Source organism: Carlito syrichta, unplaced genomic scaffold (assembly GCF_000164805.1).
Source record: "Carlito syrichta isolate Samal-C Ts95f unplaced genomic scaffold, Tarsius_syrichta-2.0.1 Scaffold16673, whole genome shotgun sequence".
Classification (NCBI taxonomy): domain Eukaryota; kingdom Metazoa; phylum Chordata; class Mammalia; order Primates; family Tarsiidae; genus Carlito; species Carlito syrichta.
The window spans coordinates 44,425-64,045 of NW_006960769.1; the positions used below are offsets into that span (position 1 = coordinate 44,425).

The window sequence follows — 19,621 nt, forward strand, 5'->3', positions numbered from 1 at the left end:
TCAGCCTCATTCTTCAGTGTCTCTCCTAGATTCTAATGTCCAGCTCTGCCAGAATGCAGTATGCTACCCCTGAGTATAATAGCACAACAGAGGACTTGGTGCTCACCTAACTCTGTGGGTTTTCCTTCAGTAAACACTGTATTGATAAGCCAAATTGTGTCCCTCTTAATCCTTTGCCTGTGTTTGCTCAACAAATCAGGAATAGAACTTTCATTTTGAAATCATGTATGTAATAGCTAAAGAATGATGTCCTAATAAAATACTTTATATACTTATCAGAAACTTACTTTCTGAGGGCAGGAGGAACCAATCTATTAATCACTGAAGGTTCAGAGTTGCTAGGGATTTCTTTCTTACGAATCCCATATTAGGCATAGTATGATAGCACAATTTTTAGCAGTTAATCTCTGTCTGGATACCAGAACATTTATTAAAACCTCTTCTACACAACTGTTAATTTAGTTATTTTTTCATGTATCCAACATGCCTAGACAACAAATAAGAACATAGGAATTTAATCTAATTTTACTGTTGTTTTGAAAAATATTAATGTTTAAATCAAAAGTGTATTTAAAATATTATTTGCACACTCTGTCTTCATAATTTATACTGAATTTTGTGGATTAGAAAAACATTTTTAAACACTAGTAATGTATACTTATAGTAAGTGAGATTTGTATGCTTTATTATACTTCTCATAGGAATTTTAAAATATTTATTATAGAAGTAGAAATATAAAACAATATTCGTGTTTTTACAACTGATGTCCACATATCTAAATTAGGTAATGAGTATTTGATGTAATTTAATTATTAAATTTGAATCAATTAATTTTTTATAACAGATGGACAGTTCTGTTTGCTAAAGTGTTTCTCAAGTCTTTCTCTAGGAAATACCATTTAGAGAAATGTAAAGGGTAATTCTATATATAAACAGTAGAGGGTGGCCAAATCTTCTATCTTCTTTTATAGTCATATATTCTGGTTACCAAAAATCCACAGAAGCCAGGTATTTTCTCATTTCCTTATTTCAGTGTTATTATTGCCTAACCAAAGTACTTGACAGCATTGGATAAAATTATTTTAAAAGTTTATCCTAAGTTATTAATATATAAGTTCCTGGAAAATGTATTTTATTAACTCGTGTGTGTGTGTGTGTGTGTGTGTGTGTGTGTGTGTGTGTGTGTGTAGAAATAAAGGTGAATGGAGAGAGATTTGGAGAGGGAGTTAGCGTACTGGAGTTTTTAAGAATAGTTTTTTTAGTATTAGCATACTGTGTCTTTTTAAATGGCCAAGTTTTGCCTGTCAACAACTATCCAAAATAAACACTGATAGAAACTTTATATTTTAATATATTATAGCAGTTTTTTTCATCTTAATGTTAGGTCTTCAAACATGAACTAGCTTACTTGCTGACTGGAATTCTTGGAGCAGCAATAGATTATTGGATCTTCCTTGGTCTGAAGATGGGTAGAAATGTGATGCGACATATGTCTGATGACTTAGGAAGTTATATTTCTCTTTCATGTGATGGTAAGTGTGTCTATGTTATGTTTTTTTAGATCCATTTTAGAAATTAGTTTTGAATTTCTTTTAAGCAGTCTGTAATCTTTTACATATGTTCATATGAAACTTTCCCCAAAATAGTTACAGATATGTAGACACACAGATACACATAATAAACAATATAAAGAGGAAAATAAGAATTACCCATAATGCACTACATTTAACTTTTTAATATCTTCCTGGTATTTCTAAGCCTTTTTATATAGTTGAGATCATACTATATGTAATTTTGTATTCATATTTTCTCTAAGTACCTGGTATTAAATTTATATATATTACTCATTTTTTTTTAGTCCTACAACTAAAAATTTTAAGTTAATAGATTACCCTATGCAAGTAAATATTTAACTAGACATATTTAAAGAGATTCACTTTTTTATATATGGTCTTCAAGAGTCTCACACATTAAGAACTATCTTCAGTACCTTTGACACTTCTTTTTTTTCTTTTTTGAGTTGGAGTCTTGCTCTGTCGCCCAGATTGGAGTGCAGTGGCTGCTCCTGGCCACCGCAGCCTTGACCTGCTGGGCTCTGGCGATCCTTCCGCCTCAGCCGTCCAAGTAGCTGGAACTACAGGTGTGTGCTACCACGCTTGGCTAGTTTTTGATTTATTGTAGAGATGAGGTCTCGCCAAGTTGCCCAGGTGGGTCTCGAACCCGCGGGCTCAGGCAATCCACTCACCTCAGCCTCCCAAGGCGCGGGGTTACCAAGCCCAGCCACCTTTGACACTTCTAATCATTCAAGCTGTGTAGGAATTATTATCAGTCTCTGATCTTATCAGTGCCATATGAACAATTCCCAGGTCTTTTCCTGTATGAACACTTAATAGTATTAAAAAATGAAATTCGCTGAATCAGAATACTTACCTATGTTATATAGCCATTTGTATTAATTTGTGTTACGTTACTGGTTAAAACATTTTGCCTGTGTACCTGTTGCTATATAATTTTTCTTATTATAACATAAAAAGCTGCAACTATTTTTTCCCCCATTGAGTCTGGTGCTCTACATGAAATGAGCATAGATGAAGCAAACACAAGTATTTTACACACGTAATTTTCTCACTCTCCTTCTCCCCTATTATCTACAATATGATGACAGCTCTTTTTCTCGGTGTTCACTTTATGAAAAATTCTACCCAACTCTTTTATGTCTCTTGACTGAGGGAGGCTACTTCCATAAGACCTTATGCACATGCCCACACTTCCGGAGCCAGTTTAGGAAGTCTGTCTGCCTCCCTCGCTTTCTTCCTTTCTTCCTTTGCATCTTTATTTCTGTAATCCTTAATTTCTAAAATGAATACATTTTAAACCAAGTGAGCTTTTTGTGGTCCTCAAATTTTTATATACTTGTCAGTATTTTAAACTGTCAGATAGGTATTCAATTTTTTATCCATATGTTTCAGTACATCTTGATTTTATATAAAGAAAAAGTTCTTAGCTGGGCTCGGTGGCTCAGTCTGTAATCTCGCGCCTTGGGAGGCTGAGGTGAGTGGATTGCCTGAGCCCGCAGGTTCGAGACCTGCCTGGGCAACTTGGCGAGACCTCATCTCTACAATAAATCGAACAATTAGCCGGCCGTGGTAGCGCACACCTGTAGTTCCAGCTACTTGGAAGGCTGAGGTGGAAGGATTGCTGGAGCCCAGTAGGTCGAGGCTGCGGTGGCCGGGAGCGGCCACTGCACTCCAGTCTGGGTGACAGAGTAAGACTCCAACTCAAAAAAAAAAAAAAAAAAAGTTCTTGAGTATGCTAACAATCACTAATACTTTTAAGAGAGATTCCAGAATGAGTTATTCCAGGTAATAACTGGATTCAGGATTTTTCAGTGAAACCCTCTGCAAAGAGACGTCTCTTTTTGTTTTTCCAAAGTTAGAAGATTTTTTATCTAAAGCATTTTATATCCTTTTTTCTGATTTATTTTGATTGAACTGAGGGAACGGTTGCTGTTCCTTTTGTGGAATAGCTATCCTTTGTTGCATGACTTCTTAACGTTTCTTACCTCAAGTTTGTTCTTCCTTCAAAACCCTTTCTACCATTCTTACCAAGGTAGTTTAGTATTTTTTTAATCCTTTCCAGAAACAGCAGAATTCTGGTATCATTTACTAGAATGAGAATTAACATTTGGCTAGCAGAATATCCTGTTTTAATTTCGTAATGATTTTTTTTTAAGTTTGGGGACTAGTACAGGATTAGCAGTGGTTTTAGAGACTGTCAGTATAGTTATATATCTTTTTTCTAATACATAGTGTTTATCTTTAGGGAAATATAAGTTATCTTACAGTTTAGCCAAATGCATGAAATAATGAGCCTTGTATTAAAAAGGTCTCTGCCACATTACACATCAGCCTCAGTGCTTTATTTACTCTTTTTTTTTTGATTCAGGGTCTTACTCTGTTGCCCAGGTCGGAGTACAGAGGTACAATCACAGCTCACCACAACCTCCACCTCCCCGGCTCTGGCAATCTTTCTGCTTCAGCCTCCTAAGTAACTGGGACTACAGGCACATGCTACCATGCCCAGCTATTTTTTTTATTTTTTGTAGAGGTGAGGTCTCACAGTGTTGCCTAGGCTGGTCTCAAATTCCTAGATTAGAACAATCCTTCTGCCTCAGCCTCCCAAAGTACTGGGATTAAAGGCATGAGCTATCACACTCAGCCTCTTTACTCATATTTTGAATTTCCCTTTGCTTTAAAACAGGGTATGCTTATCCAGTGTTATCCCCAGCTTTTACATGAGTAGTCAAAACCTTAAACATTTGAGCCTATGACTGGCTTGAGCTAAAACTTAACCTTAATGTTTCTGTTACATTCCTGTAGATAGGTTGATTACTTTGCTCCCAAGGATCTATGCTTGATCACCAACATTCAAAACATTAGGTGAAGCCAGGTGTGGTGGCTCATGCCTATAATCCCAGCACTTTGGGAGGTGGAGGCGAGAGAATTGCTTGAGCCCAGGGGTTTGAGACCAACCTGGGCAACTTGGCAGGACCTTGTCTCTTCAATAAATCAAAAAGTTAGCCAGGTGTGGTGGTGCCCCCGCTGTGGTTCCAGCTACTTGGAAGGATCACCTGAGCCCAGCAGGTCGAGGCTGTGGTGGCCTTGAGCATGCCACTGCACTCCAGCCTGGGCAACAGAATGAGACTCTTACTCAAAACAAAACAAAACAAAACAAATTAGATGAAATTTAAATTATGTCACCATAGTAAAGCATGTATTAAGCCTTTTCTTACCCCTCTCAAAATATGCACACCCACAGGCACACACACAATTGCTTCCTTATGTTCCAAATTAGGCTATAAATAGGCAATTGAAATTTTTTAACATAAATTTCTAAAAACGGTTCAAATTAATATCCTTCTAAATTTCTGTTAGTATACCTGTTTAGCCTTTGTTGAGATGCAGAAATCAAGTAACATTTATTCTTAAGAAAGCAGTATTTTTCTGTAGCTTGTATGCAAAATTAAAGTGTTTATTAGGGAGTTTTAGAACAGCATAGTTTTCTCTACATGTTAATCAGGTGTGGTAAATAATGTCTGTTTGTCCACATTTTGATGAAATTTGAAAATCATTATTTGCCACCTCTTGTTTTCTCATTTATTTTTCACTGTGAATATGGTCTCCTTTTTTTTCTTTGACATTTATTTGTATTACTTTTCAACTCAGTTACTGTTTTTTGCTTTTCCAAAGAAATTGGTAAAAATATTATAATTTTGTTGTTATATAACTTCCAGTTGAAGTTGTTGGTCCATCTTTCTCATTTACGGTAAACTAGATGTTTTGGTTTTCTATCTTGAAAGTACAAAATTCTTACTGTGACACTACTCATGTTCTATCATTAATTTTAGCTTAATATAATTGTTTATCATTGTTTTGTCAAGAATTGAGGCAACAGGTATTTTAAAACATAATAAAATTTATTCTGTTCATCGGGTCTCATGTTTGTCAGTTCCACATAAATGCCATCCTCTTGTTTTTAACACTGAACAGAAAGAATTTCCTTAGTATAATTTAAGGTCAAACTATCTGAAGTTTTTTTAATGCCTAATTCAAATTCCTTATTTATTGATTTAAGCTATGGAATAACAAACATTTTTTAAATGTAAAGTACCAGATAGTACATATTTTTGCCTTTTTGGGTCCTACAGTCTCTTTCCCTGTTACTCAGCTCTACAATCTAAATAAGAAAGCAGCCACACACAATACATAAACAAACAAGCATGGGTGTGTTCCAGTAAAACTTTATTTACAAAATCAGTCAGGAAACTATAGTTTACCAATCCTGACTTAAACTTGTTTTTTCTCTTGTTGTTTCCAAGAGGAAGAAAACATGTCATCAAATTTTGCTATAATATTTCCGAACTTTAAGGAACTTTAAGAAAGCTTCCTTGCCTGAGCCCGCGGGTTTGAGACCCGCCTGGGCAACTTGGCGAGACCTCATCTCTACAATAAATCAAAAATTAACCGGGCGTGGTAGCATGCGCCTATAGTTCCAACTACTTGGAAGGCTGAGGCTGAAGGATCGCCAGAGCCCAGCAGGTCGAGGCTGCGGTGGCTGGGAGCGGCCACTGCACTCCAGTCTGGGCGACAGAGTGAGACTCCAACTCAAAAAAAAAAGAAAGCTTCCTTTGCCTTTCATCATCTTTTCCTGATGCTTTCTTCAAACCTTTATTCACTTTTGCTTTTTTAAAATCTCTATTCTAATCTCTTACCATGCTTCAGACCTCTTCCATAAATATGAATTTTTATATTAGTACTAATTCTTAGTCAAAATGTTTCTCTTCTCTTTGTTTATTCCACAAATTTTTTGTTGACATTCTTCCAGGCATTGAGCTAAACACATTTATATACAGAAGAGGAGGGAAACAAAACATAGTCCTGCTGGGCATGGTAGCTCATGCCTGTCATCCCAGTGCTTTGGTAGTACTGCTTGAGGCCAGGGGTTTTATACTATCTGGGCAATATAGCGAGACCCCCATCTCTTTAGAAAAAAAATACTTAGCTGGGCTTGATGGCTTACCTGTAGTCCCAGCTTCTCAGGGATTGAGACCGCAGTGAGCTATTATTGTGCTGCTGCACTTCCACCTGGGTGACAGAGCAAACCTGGTCTCCAAAAAATAAAAATGAAAGAGACAACAGCAAAATTTTTCTCTTTTTTTTGTAACGTTCAGTAGGAGAGGAACATTGTACATTGAGTTAATATAAATGCATCATTTTAAAGTGATAAGTGCACTGAACTGGAAAAACTAGATGTTGAGATTGATGAACTTAATACTCTGGTGATCTGGGAATGTAGAACCTGAAGGGCAAGTACAGACTTGGCAGAGTCAGAGCAAAGCATTTTAGTCAGAACAACACTTATCAGAACTTTGACTTAGGAAAGAGCTGGGCTTCTTCGAGGCCTTTTGGTGCTTGACTGATTGTAAAGAGTGACCAGAATAAGGCCAAAAAAAGGGGAAGGGAAGTTTGTGTAGGCACTTGTAAGCCATGTTGAAGGGTTAGATCATGCCTCTCCCTTATTAAAATAGGTTCTGATTAACTGTATCTAAAAACATTATCTTGGCTTGGCTCACGTTAGGTAAGAGGATGCTATGGGCATCTGGTGGTCAAAAGCCAGGGATGCTACTAAATATGCAATGCACAGTACAGCCCCCAACAACAAATAATTATCCATTCCAAAACATAATCAGTGCCCAGGCTGAGAAATCCTGTCTTGACCGAAGAGACCCTGGGCTCTTGCCTTGTGACAGAATGCCATAAGGGAGTCTTTAAACCTTTAGATAAATGATTCTAGTCAGATGTTACCAAGATACATCTACCCCCACACAGACATATGACTGCTGAATTCAGACAATCACTTCCAAAGTGACATCAACAGATACAATTTTTACAAGTTGGAAAGGAGAATGGAGAAAGGAGTTATTTGCAACCCTTTTTCTTGCTACTCTACTACTATGGAGAGTGGTGGATAACTTTAAATGATGAAACAAAAAACACCACTAAACCTCAGTGTTCTTCTATCCAAAAACCTCAAGTGCTCCAATAAGATGGAAATGCATAAACATACACATGAACTGAGGGAAATAAAGGAGTAGAGTGAAGAAAAAAAAAAGAGTAGAGTGACTATGTCCCATGTAATCTAATTAATGTTATAAAGTTCCTATTAATACTCTATTAAGTAACAGAATGGAAGACAACAAAATGATAATTAAAAAATAAAAGACCAACCAAAAGGATACTAAAAGAGCCAAAATTAAACAAACACTATAAAAAAGTTGTGATGTTATTCAAGACAGATAACTACATACACTAGAAGAATAAAGATTAAGAAAAAGTCAATAAAATTAGCAAAATAAACATAATATATAAGCAGCATAATATAAAAGAAGAATTAAAATGATAATCATTAAGTAAAAATGCATTTTTTTAATTGGGCAGAATGATAAACTTTTAATAGCAATATAAAGCACATAAAACCTGACCTCTCTTATCAGGGCTAGAGTTCCCTTAGACTGAGAAGACTGCAGACACATGGTGAACGTCTTGCTCAGATTTCTTTGCAAAAGGCTGGAGCTCTAATGTCTTTGTAGTCCTCAACTCTTGGCTCAGTGATTTTCAATGGCGGATGATAGGAGAAGTCAAGGGACAGTTTTGCTCCAACATAATGTGTGGCTATTTCTGGTTGTCACACTGGGGGAGGGGATGGTAAACTTCTAAAGAACTCTTTTTTTTTTTACATTTTACTTTTTCTGTAACTTGTGCCTTTGCTCCTTTTCTGCAGTGATAAGATACGTGGGTGTTATCAGGGTAAACAGTCTACTTTCTTCCTCATAGCTTAAGGCTAATTATTGCAAATTAAGTACATGTATACTCACTTAAATACTGATTTTCCAAAGGAACAACCCTATGGTGGAAAGAGGATGCTAATATTAATTGGAAACTATAGTGATAAATAAAATTCCATGTCTACCTATATCTTCATGTTATTTCTGTATTCCTGTGTATATGTAATTTCAAGACTTGTATTTGAAATAATCAAAGCTAATGATTGTTCTTCAAATAATCAAAACTAATGGTTGTTCTTCAAATGTGAGAACATGTGCCATTAAAAATTTTTTCAAGGCCAGGCTTGGTGGCCCAGCCTGTAATCCCAGCACTTTGTGAGACCAAGGCGAGTGGATTGCCTGAGCCCGGTGGTTTAAGACCCACCCAGGCAACGTAGCAAGACCTCATCTCTACAATAAATCAAAAATTAGCCGGGCATGGTAGTGCACACCTATAGTTCCAACTACTTGGAACGCTGAGGTGGAAAGGTTGCCGGAGCCCAGCAGGTCGAGGCTGTGGTGGCCAGGAGCGGGCCACTACACTCCAGTCTGGGCGACCAAGCGTGAGACTCCAACTCAAATAAACAAAAAAATTTCATGAAAGACAAGGAACACGAATGTTATCCTTTTTTGTGCTTTAAAATCATATGGATGAGGCTGGGCACAGTGGCTCAAGCCTGTAATTCTAAGCACTTTGGGAGGCCAAGGTGAGAGGATTACCTGAACCTAGGGGTTCGAGATCAGCCTGAGGAACTTGTCACGATCTTGCTTCTACAAATAAATCAAAAAATTAGCTGGGCATGGTGACATATGCCTGTGGTTCCAGCTACTTGGAAGGCTGAGGCAGAAAGATTGCCTGAGCTCAGCAGGTCGAGGCTGTGGTGGCCATGAGTGTGCCACTGTACTCCAGCCTGGCAACAGAGTGAGATTCCGACTCAAAAAAAAAAGAAGAAAAAAAAAGCCATGTGGGTAAATCTTACTCATGTAGGAGCTGAAAAACTCAATGAAGAAATAATCTATAGAAAAGGTTTTATAGGTTAATTTTACAGGATATAGAAAAGAGTTGTGTAAGATTAGTGAATAGAAATAACTATATTTACTTGTTTTCTACAGACTTTTCTTCACAGGAAATAGAGATTTTCATTTGCTCCTTTTCCTCCTCCTGGCTTCAAATGTTTATTGCAGAGGCAGTCTTTAAAAAGTTGTGTTTACAGAGCTCCAGCAATATTTCTTCTGAGCCACTCTCTCTTCAGAAAATGGTAAGCACCACTCTATCCTTGTTCTTATTTTCAAAAAGTGAGTTTGTATATTCAATTTTTAAATATTCTTATTTCTAATAAGTGGACAGAACATGTTAATTCATAAATCTTTCAAATCTATGTAAGAGCTGGTATTTTTCTACCACAAAAATAGAGTAATTAAAGCCAGGCACAATAATGTATACCAGTATCCTTGGCTACTCTGGAGCCTGAGACAGAAGATGATCAGTAGAACCCAGGAATTCAGAACTTATAGTGAGCTACTATCGCACCACTGCACTCCAGGCTGGTCAACATAGCGAGACCCCTTCTGTTAAAAAAGAGTAATTAACGAATAGAAATTTGAATTACTTTTGAACATAATTAAGAGTTGATAACAGAAAAATAAGATAAGAATCTTTGTTTCCCAATCACGTGTACTATGGTACATAAGATTATTTTGGAAAGAACCAGATCCAACAAAATTCTACATAGTTCTAAGTGGTATTTAAAAAGCAAAATACTTTATACATATAAGCTGCATTTTATCCAGGGTTTTCCAGTTTCATCTTGGCTATCTTTAGATATTATTAATATCTAATATTTCTGGCAGTTTCTTCAATAATTGAGAAAAGCATTTGTATTTTGGTCAAATTGGGCAGATTCTGTTTTATGGCAATCTTTGCCTTTAAGGACACATTCACTCCTTTTTTTTGTTTATTGCCAACTCATTTTCTGTTGAAGAAAAAGCATTATCAAAATGAAAATGACAAAATACCAGTTGTACATAAATCATACATGTAAAAATATGCAGATGAATCATACAAGTTGGGCATAAGACTAATCAAAAGAACTTTCCTAAATGAGCATCAAAATTAAATGAGAAAAAAATTATTTTCAAGAAAGTATTTTTCTTCTTATCTACATAGTATTAACTTAATGATGTGGAGCTAGGTTTCTTAATATTTTATCATGTTTAAACAGGATAGGGTGACAACCGTAGTGATGAAACCAAGAAAATATAACCAAATTTAATGATAAAATTAATCAAATAACTTATTTTTACTGCCTTCTTTGTGGTTGAGAAAGCAATACAATATTATTTTGCAACAGGTATGTTCCTATTTGCCAGCTTTGGGGAAAACTGGTGTGTTTGGGACTGGAAAGATTCAGATAACAAAGAAAATAGGACAGCGGCCTTGTTTTGAATCCCAGAGAGCCTTACTAATGCTGAATGGTGCTAAACAGAAACAAGTTGAAGGACTGCCAGAGTTACCGTAAGTGATGCTGATGTCCCAATTGTGCTTTGTTTTGGAGTACAGCTCTTTTTTCGACACTTTTTAAAAAAGATTTTATGGTTATCTGTGGTACTGTCTAAATTATATTGATTAGAAGAAAACTTGGTTTTAGACCTGTAGTTACACATGATCAGCGTTTTCTCTTTCTGTAATTCAAGGTACATGCTTTCTTTCTATTAAGTGACTCCCAAAAGAAATAAAACTTCATCAAATAATTTTTACACAATTTTTGCCCTATGATTTAAATTGCTGCTTTTTTATAATATAGATGGGGTTTCAGAGGCATGGTTATGTGAGATACCCTAAATTGTTACAGTACCTTCCTCAAATGAGAAATTTCTTCTAAAAAGTATGCTGCATAAGACCCAAAAAGCCTGAAATGCTCTCTGAGAAGAATAGAATCCGAATATGAAAATAAGAATAAGGAGCAGAGGCCTGCTTTCTACTTTATTCTCTCTGCCAAATATAGTTTGCTCGATCTTTTTCTCTTCACTCAACATTCTGTATTCATAAACTTAGTGGGTAGTTGAAGGTGTAAGGCTAATATGAGAAAATTAGTGCATTAAAATTTGTTGTATATATCTTCAGTAAATTTTAAAGTTAGAAAACAGTAAAGATTTAGTGAGTAAGGAGCTTAAATTAAAAAGAGGCTAGACTTTTTAAAAAATGCTCACTACCTAATGTTGCTGGCATGCCTTGCTGCAAAACAAGCCTTCGTTATTTCTTACTTTTTCTTTCAGAGACCTGAACCTAGCTAAATGTTCTTCATCATTAAAAAAATTGAAAAAGAAGTCAGAAGGAGAATTGTCATGTTCCAAGGAGAATTGCCCCTCTTTAGTTACAAAGATGAATTTTCACAAGACTAATCTAAAAGGTATTCCAAGTATCGAAATTAATTGATGCTAAGAACTTTTCATATTATAGTCAGTACTTGCAAGTTTCACACACTTGCCCTGATGAATACTTGAACTTAAATATTGGACTAGGTCCAGGAAATACCTTCCTGGATAGCATATTATTTTCTTGAACTGTCATTTACACAAAGAAAGTGATGGTTTAATACCTGGTTTAATAGAGTATTTCTCCCTTTCTTTTCTCCCCCTGCCTTTCCAGAAACACAGTGCAGCACTCGCTGAGTTCATTCCAGACTTGCCCGCCTTACTTTTCTATTCCTCCTCAACCTGTACTGCATAGGATCAGTGTCTTCAGGGCTGATTTTAAAGTATAATTCCGTCCTCATCTCTTTCAGCCCTAGACATTTTGTGAACAAAGAATGAAGAGTAGGCTATGTTGCATAGCTGTGTTAAGCATATGGGCTCTTTTCTTCCAGGCATTCAGCCCAGACTATGAAATGTGTTTGGCTTTTGGTTCTAACTATACTGGAACCTAAGTACCTAAAGGATGAAATAACAAGAATAGTGTTGTAATAATTCACTCTGGCACTTCCTTTACTTAGACACCTCTTAACTTGCAGATTTATCTTCCAAAAGTCTATACCTGGCCAAAGTAAATTGCTGAGTCTTTTTTGTTTATGAGCTATATCAAGTTTTTTTAATATGAATATAACATCATGATGCCTATGGAAGTAGTGACAGTGAAGCTCTCATAATATTTCAACATGATATCAGTTCATAATTGCATATCACAAATTCAAAACAACTGCCCATTTTGCTCAGAATATGAAAAATGTATTAGATGAGAATGCAGATATTAATTTCACAAATCAGTGTTCTTTCCCTTTGTTTTATTGTTTCAAAAAGTAAATGAATATGAATGACTTTAGATGGAACAGCAGAAGGAACTGGGAAAGAGGAAGAGAATTGAGAAATAGTAGAGAAAAACTTAAAAAGCTTTTTATGCATGTAAAAATGTTTCAGAAGAAGTCACAGAGATAATCTGTAAAACTGAGTATTGTAAAAATGTTCTATTTAATATTTTATAGTGAGAACAAATCTGATTCGTTATTTCAATTTATTTCCTAAGCAACCACTTATAATAAGTTTTTTAGAAATTTCTCTTCAATCAAATAATCACTTATATCTTATTAATCTTGACCATAGCAGAGATGAATGTAGATTAATTTTAGCCAGAAGGCACTAATTGCATTCCTCCTAAAGAAAAACCTTGCCATTCTATTTGTTACTCTTATTCAGCTTTAAGTGGTACTAGGGATTTTTTTCCCCCTGCGTGTGTGTGTGTGTGTGTGTGTGTGTGTGTGTGTGTGTGTGTGTGTGTGTGTGTGTGTGGTGTGTTTATATTAAGATTCCTCCATTTCTCCCTCTCTGTGCTGCTGTAGCCAAGCCAGACAGCCTATTGAGAAGCAGCAAACCATCTGTTAATGGATTTGAAGTTCTGAATTATACTTGAGTGTGTAGAGGCACTCGTGCTTAGCCAGAAACATTCATTTGAATTAAGCTATAAATGCAGTATAAAAAAAAGCCATACATTTAACGTAGGTTCATGAATAAATTTAAGAGAGGGCAATTGCACTCTAAACTTTTATTGCTGCAAATCCCAGTATTTTTGGTGTTCTCTGATCATTTGGGGGTTTTATCATGGGATTGAAGCTTTAAACCTTGAACTAGGGGGAGACAATACTTGTGTTAAACCTTTTGCCGTAGACTCTCATTGCTCAATTGCCGATAGAACAGAAGCTCTGTGGATTGGTGGGGTTCCCTCCCTTCCCCACCTTTTTTAATGCAAGAGATGTTTAAACCAATCAAAAAGAAAACTCAGTAAATAATTTTCTGGCATGGGGCCAGATCTTCTAGTTCATGCCCTTTGATTATTTTCTTTAGTTGATATCTTGTCTTCTCTGGAATAATCTATTAATTTTTTATGGCAGGAGAAACAGTCCTGCATAGAGCTTGCATAAATAACCAAGTGGAGAAATTGATTCTTCTTCTGTCTCTGCCAGGAATAGACATCAATGTTAAAGGTAAGTTTTAAATCTTTGTGGTCTAATCCAGCTTCTTAATATTTGTGATAATAAATAGTTTATGTCACATTAAGAAAAATTATTTAACTAAGTTTACCTAAGATATTTTTTAAATATTACCATTAGCAAAAGCCAAAAATTCATTATGTATTGATTTATAGCTGATGGTATAAAATCATTTTCTGATGTCTCAAATTTTTAGAATTATTTTCATTTATATCTTAAGTATAAATATTATACCTTAGTCATTTTAATCAAAGCATATTTTGTGTATATGAAGCACCTAGAAAGCCAAATTGATGAGAGAAGTAAAACATCAATACTTTACTACCCAAAGTCCTACTTCTGCTGTTTTAAAACTTGCCTTGATTTCTAATTTAGACAATGCTGGCTGGACGCCTTTGCATGAAGCCTGTAACTATGGCAACACAGTGTGTGTCCAGGAAATTTTGCAACGTTGTCCAGAGGTAGATCTGCTCACTGAAGTGGACGGGGTGACTCCTTTGCATGATGCACTGTCAAACGGACATGTAGAAATTGGCAAGCTGCTACTACAGCATGGGGGTGAGTGCATTTATGCTAAACGGGTTTTGATAAATTATCCAGTTTTTTTATGAATCCTGTGGAGGTAGACAGCATTTTATATTTAAAATCTGTAAGGAAAGATGCCTTTATTTCATATTAATGACAAAGTAAAGATTAAAAATTTTCCTAGAATGTAAACACCTTTTATTAGGAGGGACAAAAAGCCTTTTAATAATATTTATTTATTTATTTAGCCTGTTTAGGTTTGTTTATGAGAGTATATTTTTAAACTGGGTGTGTTAAATATTAATCTTTTTACTTCAAGTGTGTAATGTCTTTGTAAACCAGTCATTTCTGAAAGCTTATTGATAAATGGATGTAAATGTTCAATTGTGATTACTTGGAGTTTTTCATTCTTGTTTCATTTCTTGTATATAGCTGCTAACTTGATTAACCTTATTTTTATGAGTCATTTTTTTACAGACTATAAAAACAATATCCTAGAATATTTTTCTTCATTCACATTTTGTAGTCAATTAAGTTAAAGTAGGAGGATTTTCAAATGGTGATAACTGTTGTACAGAGGTTTTGTGAAGGAGGTAGCTTGAGCTGAGTATTCATCTGCTTTTTCTGCTGATCTTTTTATCTTTGCTTTCAGCAAGCCTCCTCCTTGTTTCAGTATCATCTTATATCTGAACTATTCAAAGAACATAAATTTTACATCAAAATATTTAAAACTGATATGTGTTTTAAAGAGAAAAACAGAAGAAAACTGGTAACTAGCCTATACTACAGAAACAAAGATTTATAGAAATTACTTGTTGCTTTTATTTGTATTAATTTAAACTTGAAATTTAACATGATCTTAATCCTGATAATTAAAGCATTTGATTCTGTATAAAAACAAAAAGCACGTTTTCTTTAGATGCCTTTTTCCTATATATATATGCATCTAAGAAAGACTGTATATAGCATGGTAGTTTAAGCCATTTGGTTATATATAGTCTTCTTCTGCCCCCTAAAGGCCTTAGTGTGTCTGTTTTACTGTCATTATTTCGTTGTCAATATGTTTTTCAGTTCTTCTTTCTTATTTTTTAGTATTGTATGTTTCTGCCACTTAAGTATATTATTTTTCTACTCAACCATGTATCTGACATTCAAGCTAATATTTGGTCTTGGTTCAAATGGCCTAAGTGATGTGGAAACCATTATTGTATTAAGTCCAGCTCTTCAGTAGAGTATGGCATTATACCAACCAATGTGAAGTTTTTTAAGGCCCTTGGTAGAGAATAGTAAATGGATAAGTTTCTCATCCTAGAAGAGGGTCTACTTGTATTTGTCAAGATCCTCTGGCAGTCTTACAGACTTATTTTTGCCTTAGTTATACTATGGGTTTGATTTATCATGATTTGATACTTTTATTATAGTAACTGTGTTACCTATTAATTCTGAGTCACTCAGTTTTGAGAGCAATAATTTTAAGATTTTATTTGTTTCTAAAACGTGTGTTTCCTTTTGGTATCCTGTCTCCATAATTTTGCCTTTTTTTTTTTGACAGGAGTAACTTGGAGCAGTTTTGTTTTTGTTTTTTTGAGATAGTCAACACAATGAAAAGAAGCCTAATTTTTATTTAGAATTTTTTTGTACAAATCATACATTAATCTTATATTATTGATTGATCTTTTATATTAAATATGTTTTATATGTCGGCCACTATATATCTGATCAGAGTTATCATTAAGAGTTTCAGCAGTTATAATCTGTCCCCTCTCTGACTATATGATCTGTGTTATAATGTAGGACCTTCTGATTATATCTGCTAGTACTAAAACCTTTATATCCCCTGTAACATTTTTATGGCCAGGTGCATAAATAATTACAAGACTTGACTGGTGAAGGCACACAGTACTCCTGTACTTTGCTATGTGACAAAATACTGAGTTGTGCTTTGCCCCTCTCACATTATCTGTTATTGCCTGGGGAATAGACTCTATCTTCAGTCCTTTCTAAGTAGGTAGGTAGATGGGTTTAGCTAGGATAGATGGATGAGATCTGTTATTGATCTAGAAAAATTAACATGTAAATTTTGTGATTCAGTTGCCTGTACTTAAAGTTGAACATAAGCAAGGGTAAAATGAAAAATGTGCTTTCTATCTGTGCAAGGTTTTATGGTCTTCGCACTGCTAGAACTGTTTATCACCAGTGAGAGGGCCACTGCTTTTTCCTCTCGGTGATAATTATGAATACTCTTAAGACTCTTATATAGAATTTTAGGTGAATATATTTGGTTAATTTCTTCCAGAAAGACTGAACTTCTTATTTTAAAATGACAATTGATAACATTTTATAAAAGCTTTTTTATTTTTAGTTATACATATTATTTATTTAATTAAGGCAAACCTCATAGCCAGTTAATTATGTCAACATGAATCAGTACAAAATATGAGTGTAAACAGAGGCCTGGATGCTTTGGGAGAAAAGAGAGAGAAAACAGCTTCTAACCTTCCAAAATAAAAATGTTGTACTCTTAACATTGCATTTTCTTTTTCACAGGCCCAGTACTTTTACAACAGAGGAACTCTAACGGGGAATTGCCCTTGGATTATGTGGTATCACCTCAAATCAAGGAAGAACTATTTGCTATTACAAAAATAGAAGATACAGTAGAGAACTTCCATGCACAAGCAGAGAAACATTTTCATCACCAGCAACTTGAATTTGGTTCATTTTTACTTAGTAGGATGTTGCTAAATTTTTGTTCCATTTTTGATTTATCTTCAGAGTTCCTCCTAGCTTTCAAAGGGTTAACTCAACTAAATGAGCTGCTTATGGCTTGTAAAAGTTATAGAGAAACCACCAGTGCTCATACTGATTGGTTATTGGATCTTTATGCTAGAAATATAAAGACATTGCAGAAACTCCCAAATATTCTTAAGGAACTGCCTGAGAATGTGAAAGTGTGTCCTGGAATACACACTGAGGCCTTACTGGTGACATTGGAAATGATGTGTCGTTCAGTCACAGAGTTTTCATGATGATGTTAAAAAGTATGAGTCAACTTTCTAAACCTCCTCAACTTGAATTGTCATTTATTGTGGACTTAATAGCTTATTGACTAATGTTAACTTGATTTATTTATTGACTGATTTCGCAGTTTTGCTGAATTTTAAAGGCACTTTTTAAAGAACTTCTGTAAAACTATAATACAGGCTTCTGACTTTTTCCAGTATGTAGAATTTGACTCAAAAGTAAAAATAGTTTTGCTTTGATATACAATAGTTTCATTAATCTTTTTCTTTTTGTTCTGAAAGTGATGTTATTTGTTTATATTGTACATGTAAAAATAATTTAAATATTCTTCCAAATCAAACTTTAATGTCCTCTAGGTGTTCTAAGTCTTAGAATCATGGCAAGGATAGTCATACAAATGTGCATCTATAACGTATAGCTCCTTATTTCTTCTCTATATGCTGTTGGACAAAAATACACATTTTAGTTTTGTGTGTTTCTAAAATAAATATTTCTAGAATTTACAATAATAATGGTCTTTGCTTTTAAAATGCATTAACTACGCAGAGTCTGACAATTCAGACTCTTGATCTGTTTTATTTTAGCAGTTCATGTACAAAGTGTATCACTCCTCCATGTAACCAATATTCTGTAAGTGAAAACATTCTGCAACATAATAAGTTTTATTAAATATTACAATTGCAAGTGGCATCTAAGTAATAGATTTGAGATTATTTAAAATCTTAATGCACAGTATGAATTTACAGAGTAGTAATATTTCAATTTGCAGTTTTTCCTAATAGCAGTTTATGGTAAAACTAAAAGAAAGGGTGTGGATAATAACTACTTTTGAAAATGGAGTTGCTTTACTAGTGGGAATAAGTTACATTGTGATACAGCTAAAAAAGAAACATTAAAACTTCTGTTTGGCTTTTATGTAACCAAAGTAATGATTTTACAGCAATTAATTTGCTAAGGAAGCACACTTTGGTTTTATATTAGAAATAGATCTTTTAACAAGATGAAAATGCTCAGTATCTTATTACTGGCTTTATAATCTAAATTGAAAACTGCCACATCAGTATGAAAAAATATTTTAAATAGCTAATTTTTTCCATATACTATAAGAAATGTTAGTTTTGGGGCTTTTGGGGATTTGTTTGGTTTTTTTGAGTAAGGGTCTCACTCTGTTGCCCAGTCTAAGGTGCAGTGGCACAATTACGGCTCACAACAGCCTCCAACTCCTAGGACCAAGGAATCCTTCCTCCTCAGCCTCCCAAGTCCTTTGGTACCACAGGCGCTCATCATCACCTGGCTAATTTTTTGACTTTTTTTTTGTTGTTGGTGGTGGAGACATGGTCTCACTATGTTGCCCAGGCTGGTCTCAAACTCCTGGGCTCAAGTGATCTTTGCACCTTGGCCTCCCAAAGTGCTGGGCTTACAGGCTTTAGCTACCACACCTGGCCACAGTATTCATTGTTTCTATTTAGCCTTCAAATTTAAATCATACAAATTCTTTTTTATTACTTACTTAATCTGCCAAAGTATCAGAGAAAGCATGACATAGCAGAGACTATCTAAGAGATGTTTAAATACTTCTAGGATGTAAAGTGCTTCCCAGATGATGAATATGGACATTTTTATTCAAGGAGTATTACTTTACTTCACTTGTGAAGGCATCTGGGATACTGTTTGCTTGGTAAACTAATATAAACTTATAAACAAAGACTTTGACATCAGACAGGATTTCAAATTCTTGGCTAGTTTCTTAATAACTAAATTGCAAGGCAAATTATTTTCTGAGCTTTGATTTTCTTACCAGATGTCCCTGTCATGATAGTATTAAGTTACCCTATCATGTTATATGATAGTTAATATTACTTCCTTTCTAATTTTTACATCCTCTTGGTTATATTCAGTCAGGTATGCAAACGACAAGATAGTAATTGCTTAAGTTGGTAGTAATTCTGTGGTCATTAAGTAATCAACATGAGTTAGGGTTTTGCACTGTTAAGAAAAATAAGTTTTCTAAATTAGATATTCATTAGATATATTTGTTTAGTTATAGTTAGCATTTGTATTTCATAATTGACTATCTGTCTGCCAACTTCTATAAGCCATGATGACATGAAGAGTGAAACACTCAAATGCCACTGAGGTTTCTGCCTTTAAGAATGTGTTGTGGCTCAGCCTGTAATCCCATGCCTTGGGAGGCTGAGGTGAGTGGATT

The 19,621-nt window shown here is 34.9% G+C and overlaps 1 protein-coding gene across 1 annotated transcript in view; it reads left to right on the forward strand.

Moving 5' to 3' along the window:
* Positions 1-17,764, forward strand: part of SLF1 (SMC5-SMC6 complex localization factor 1) — a gene marked incomplete at its 5' end in the record, with an annotated part of 55,269 nt that extends 37,505 nt beyond the window's left edge. Inside the window, 7 exons of the mRNA XM_008059523.1 lie at positions 1,385-1,532; positions 9,497-9,642; positions 10,735-10,898; positions 11,660-11,793; positions 13,765-13,857; positions 14,239-14,421; positions 16,936-17,764. Coding sequence (XP_008057714.1) covers positions 1,385-1,532; positions 9,497-9,642; positions 10,735-10,898; positions 11,660-11,793; positions 13,765-13,857; positions 14,239-14,421; positions 16,936-17,417 — 1,350 coding nt within the window. The remainder of the gene's footprint in view (positions 1-1,384; positions 1,533-9,496; positions 9,643-10,734; positions 10,899-11,659; positions 11,794-13,764; positions 13,858-14,238; positions 14,422-16,935) is intronic.
* Between the last annotated feature and the right edge of the window lie 1,857 nt (positions 17,765-19,621).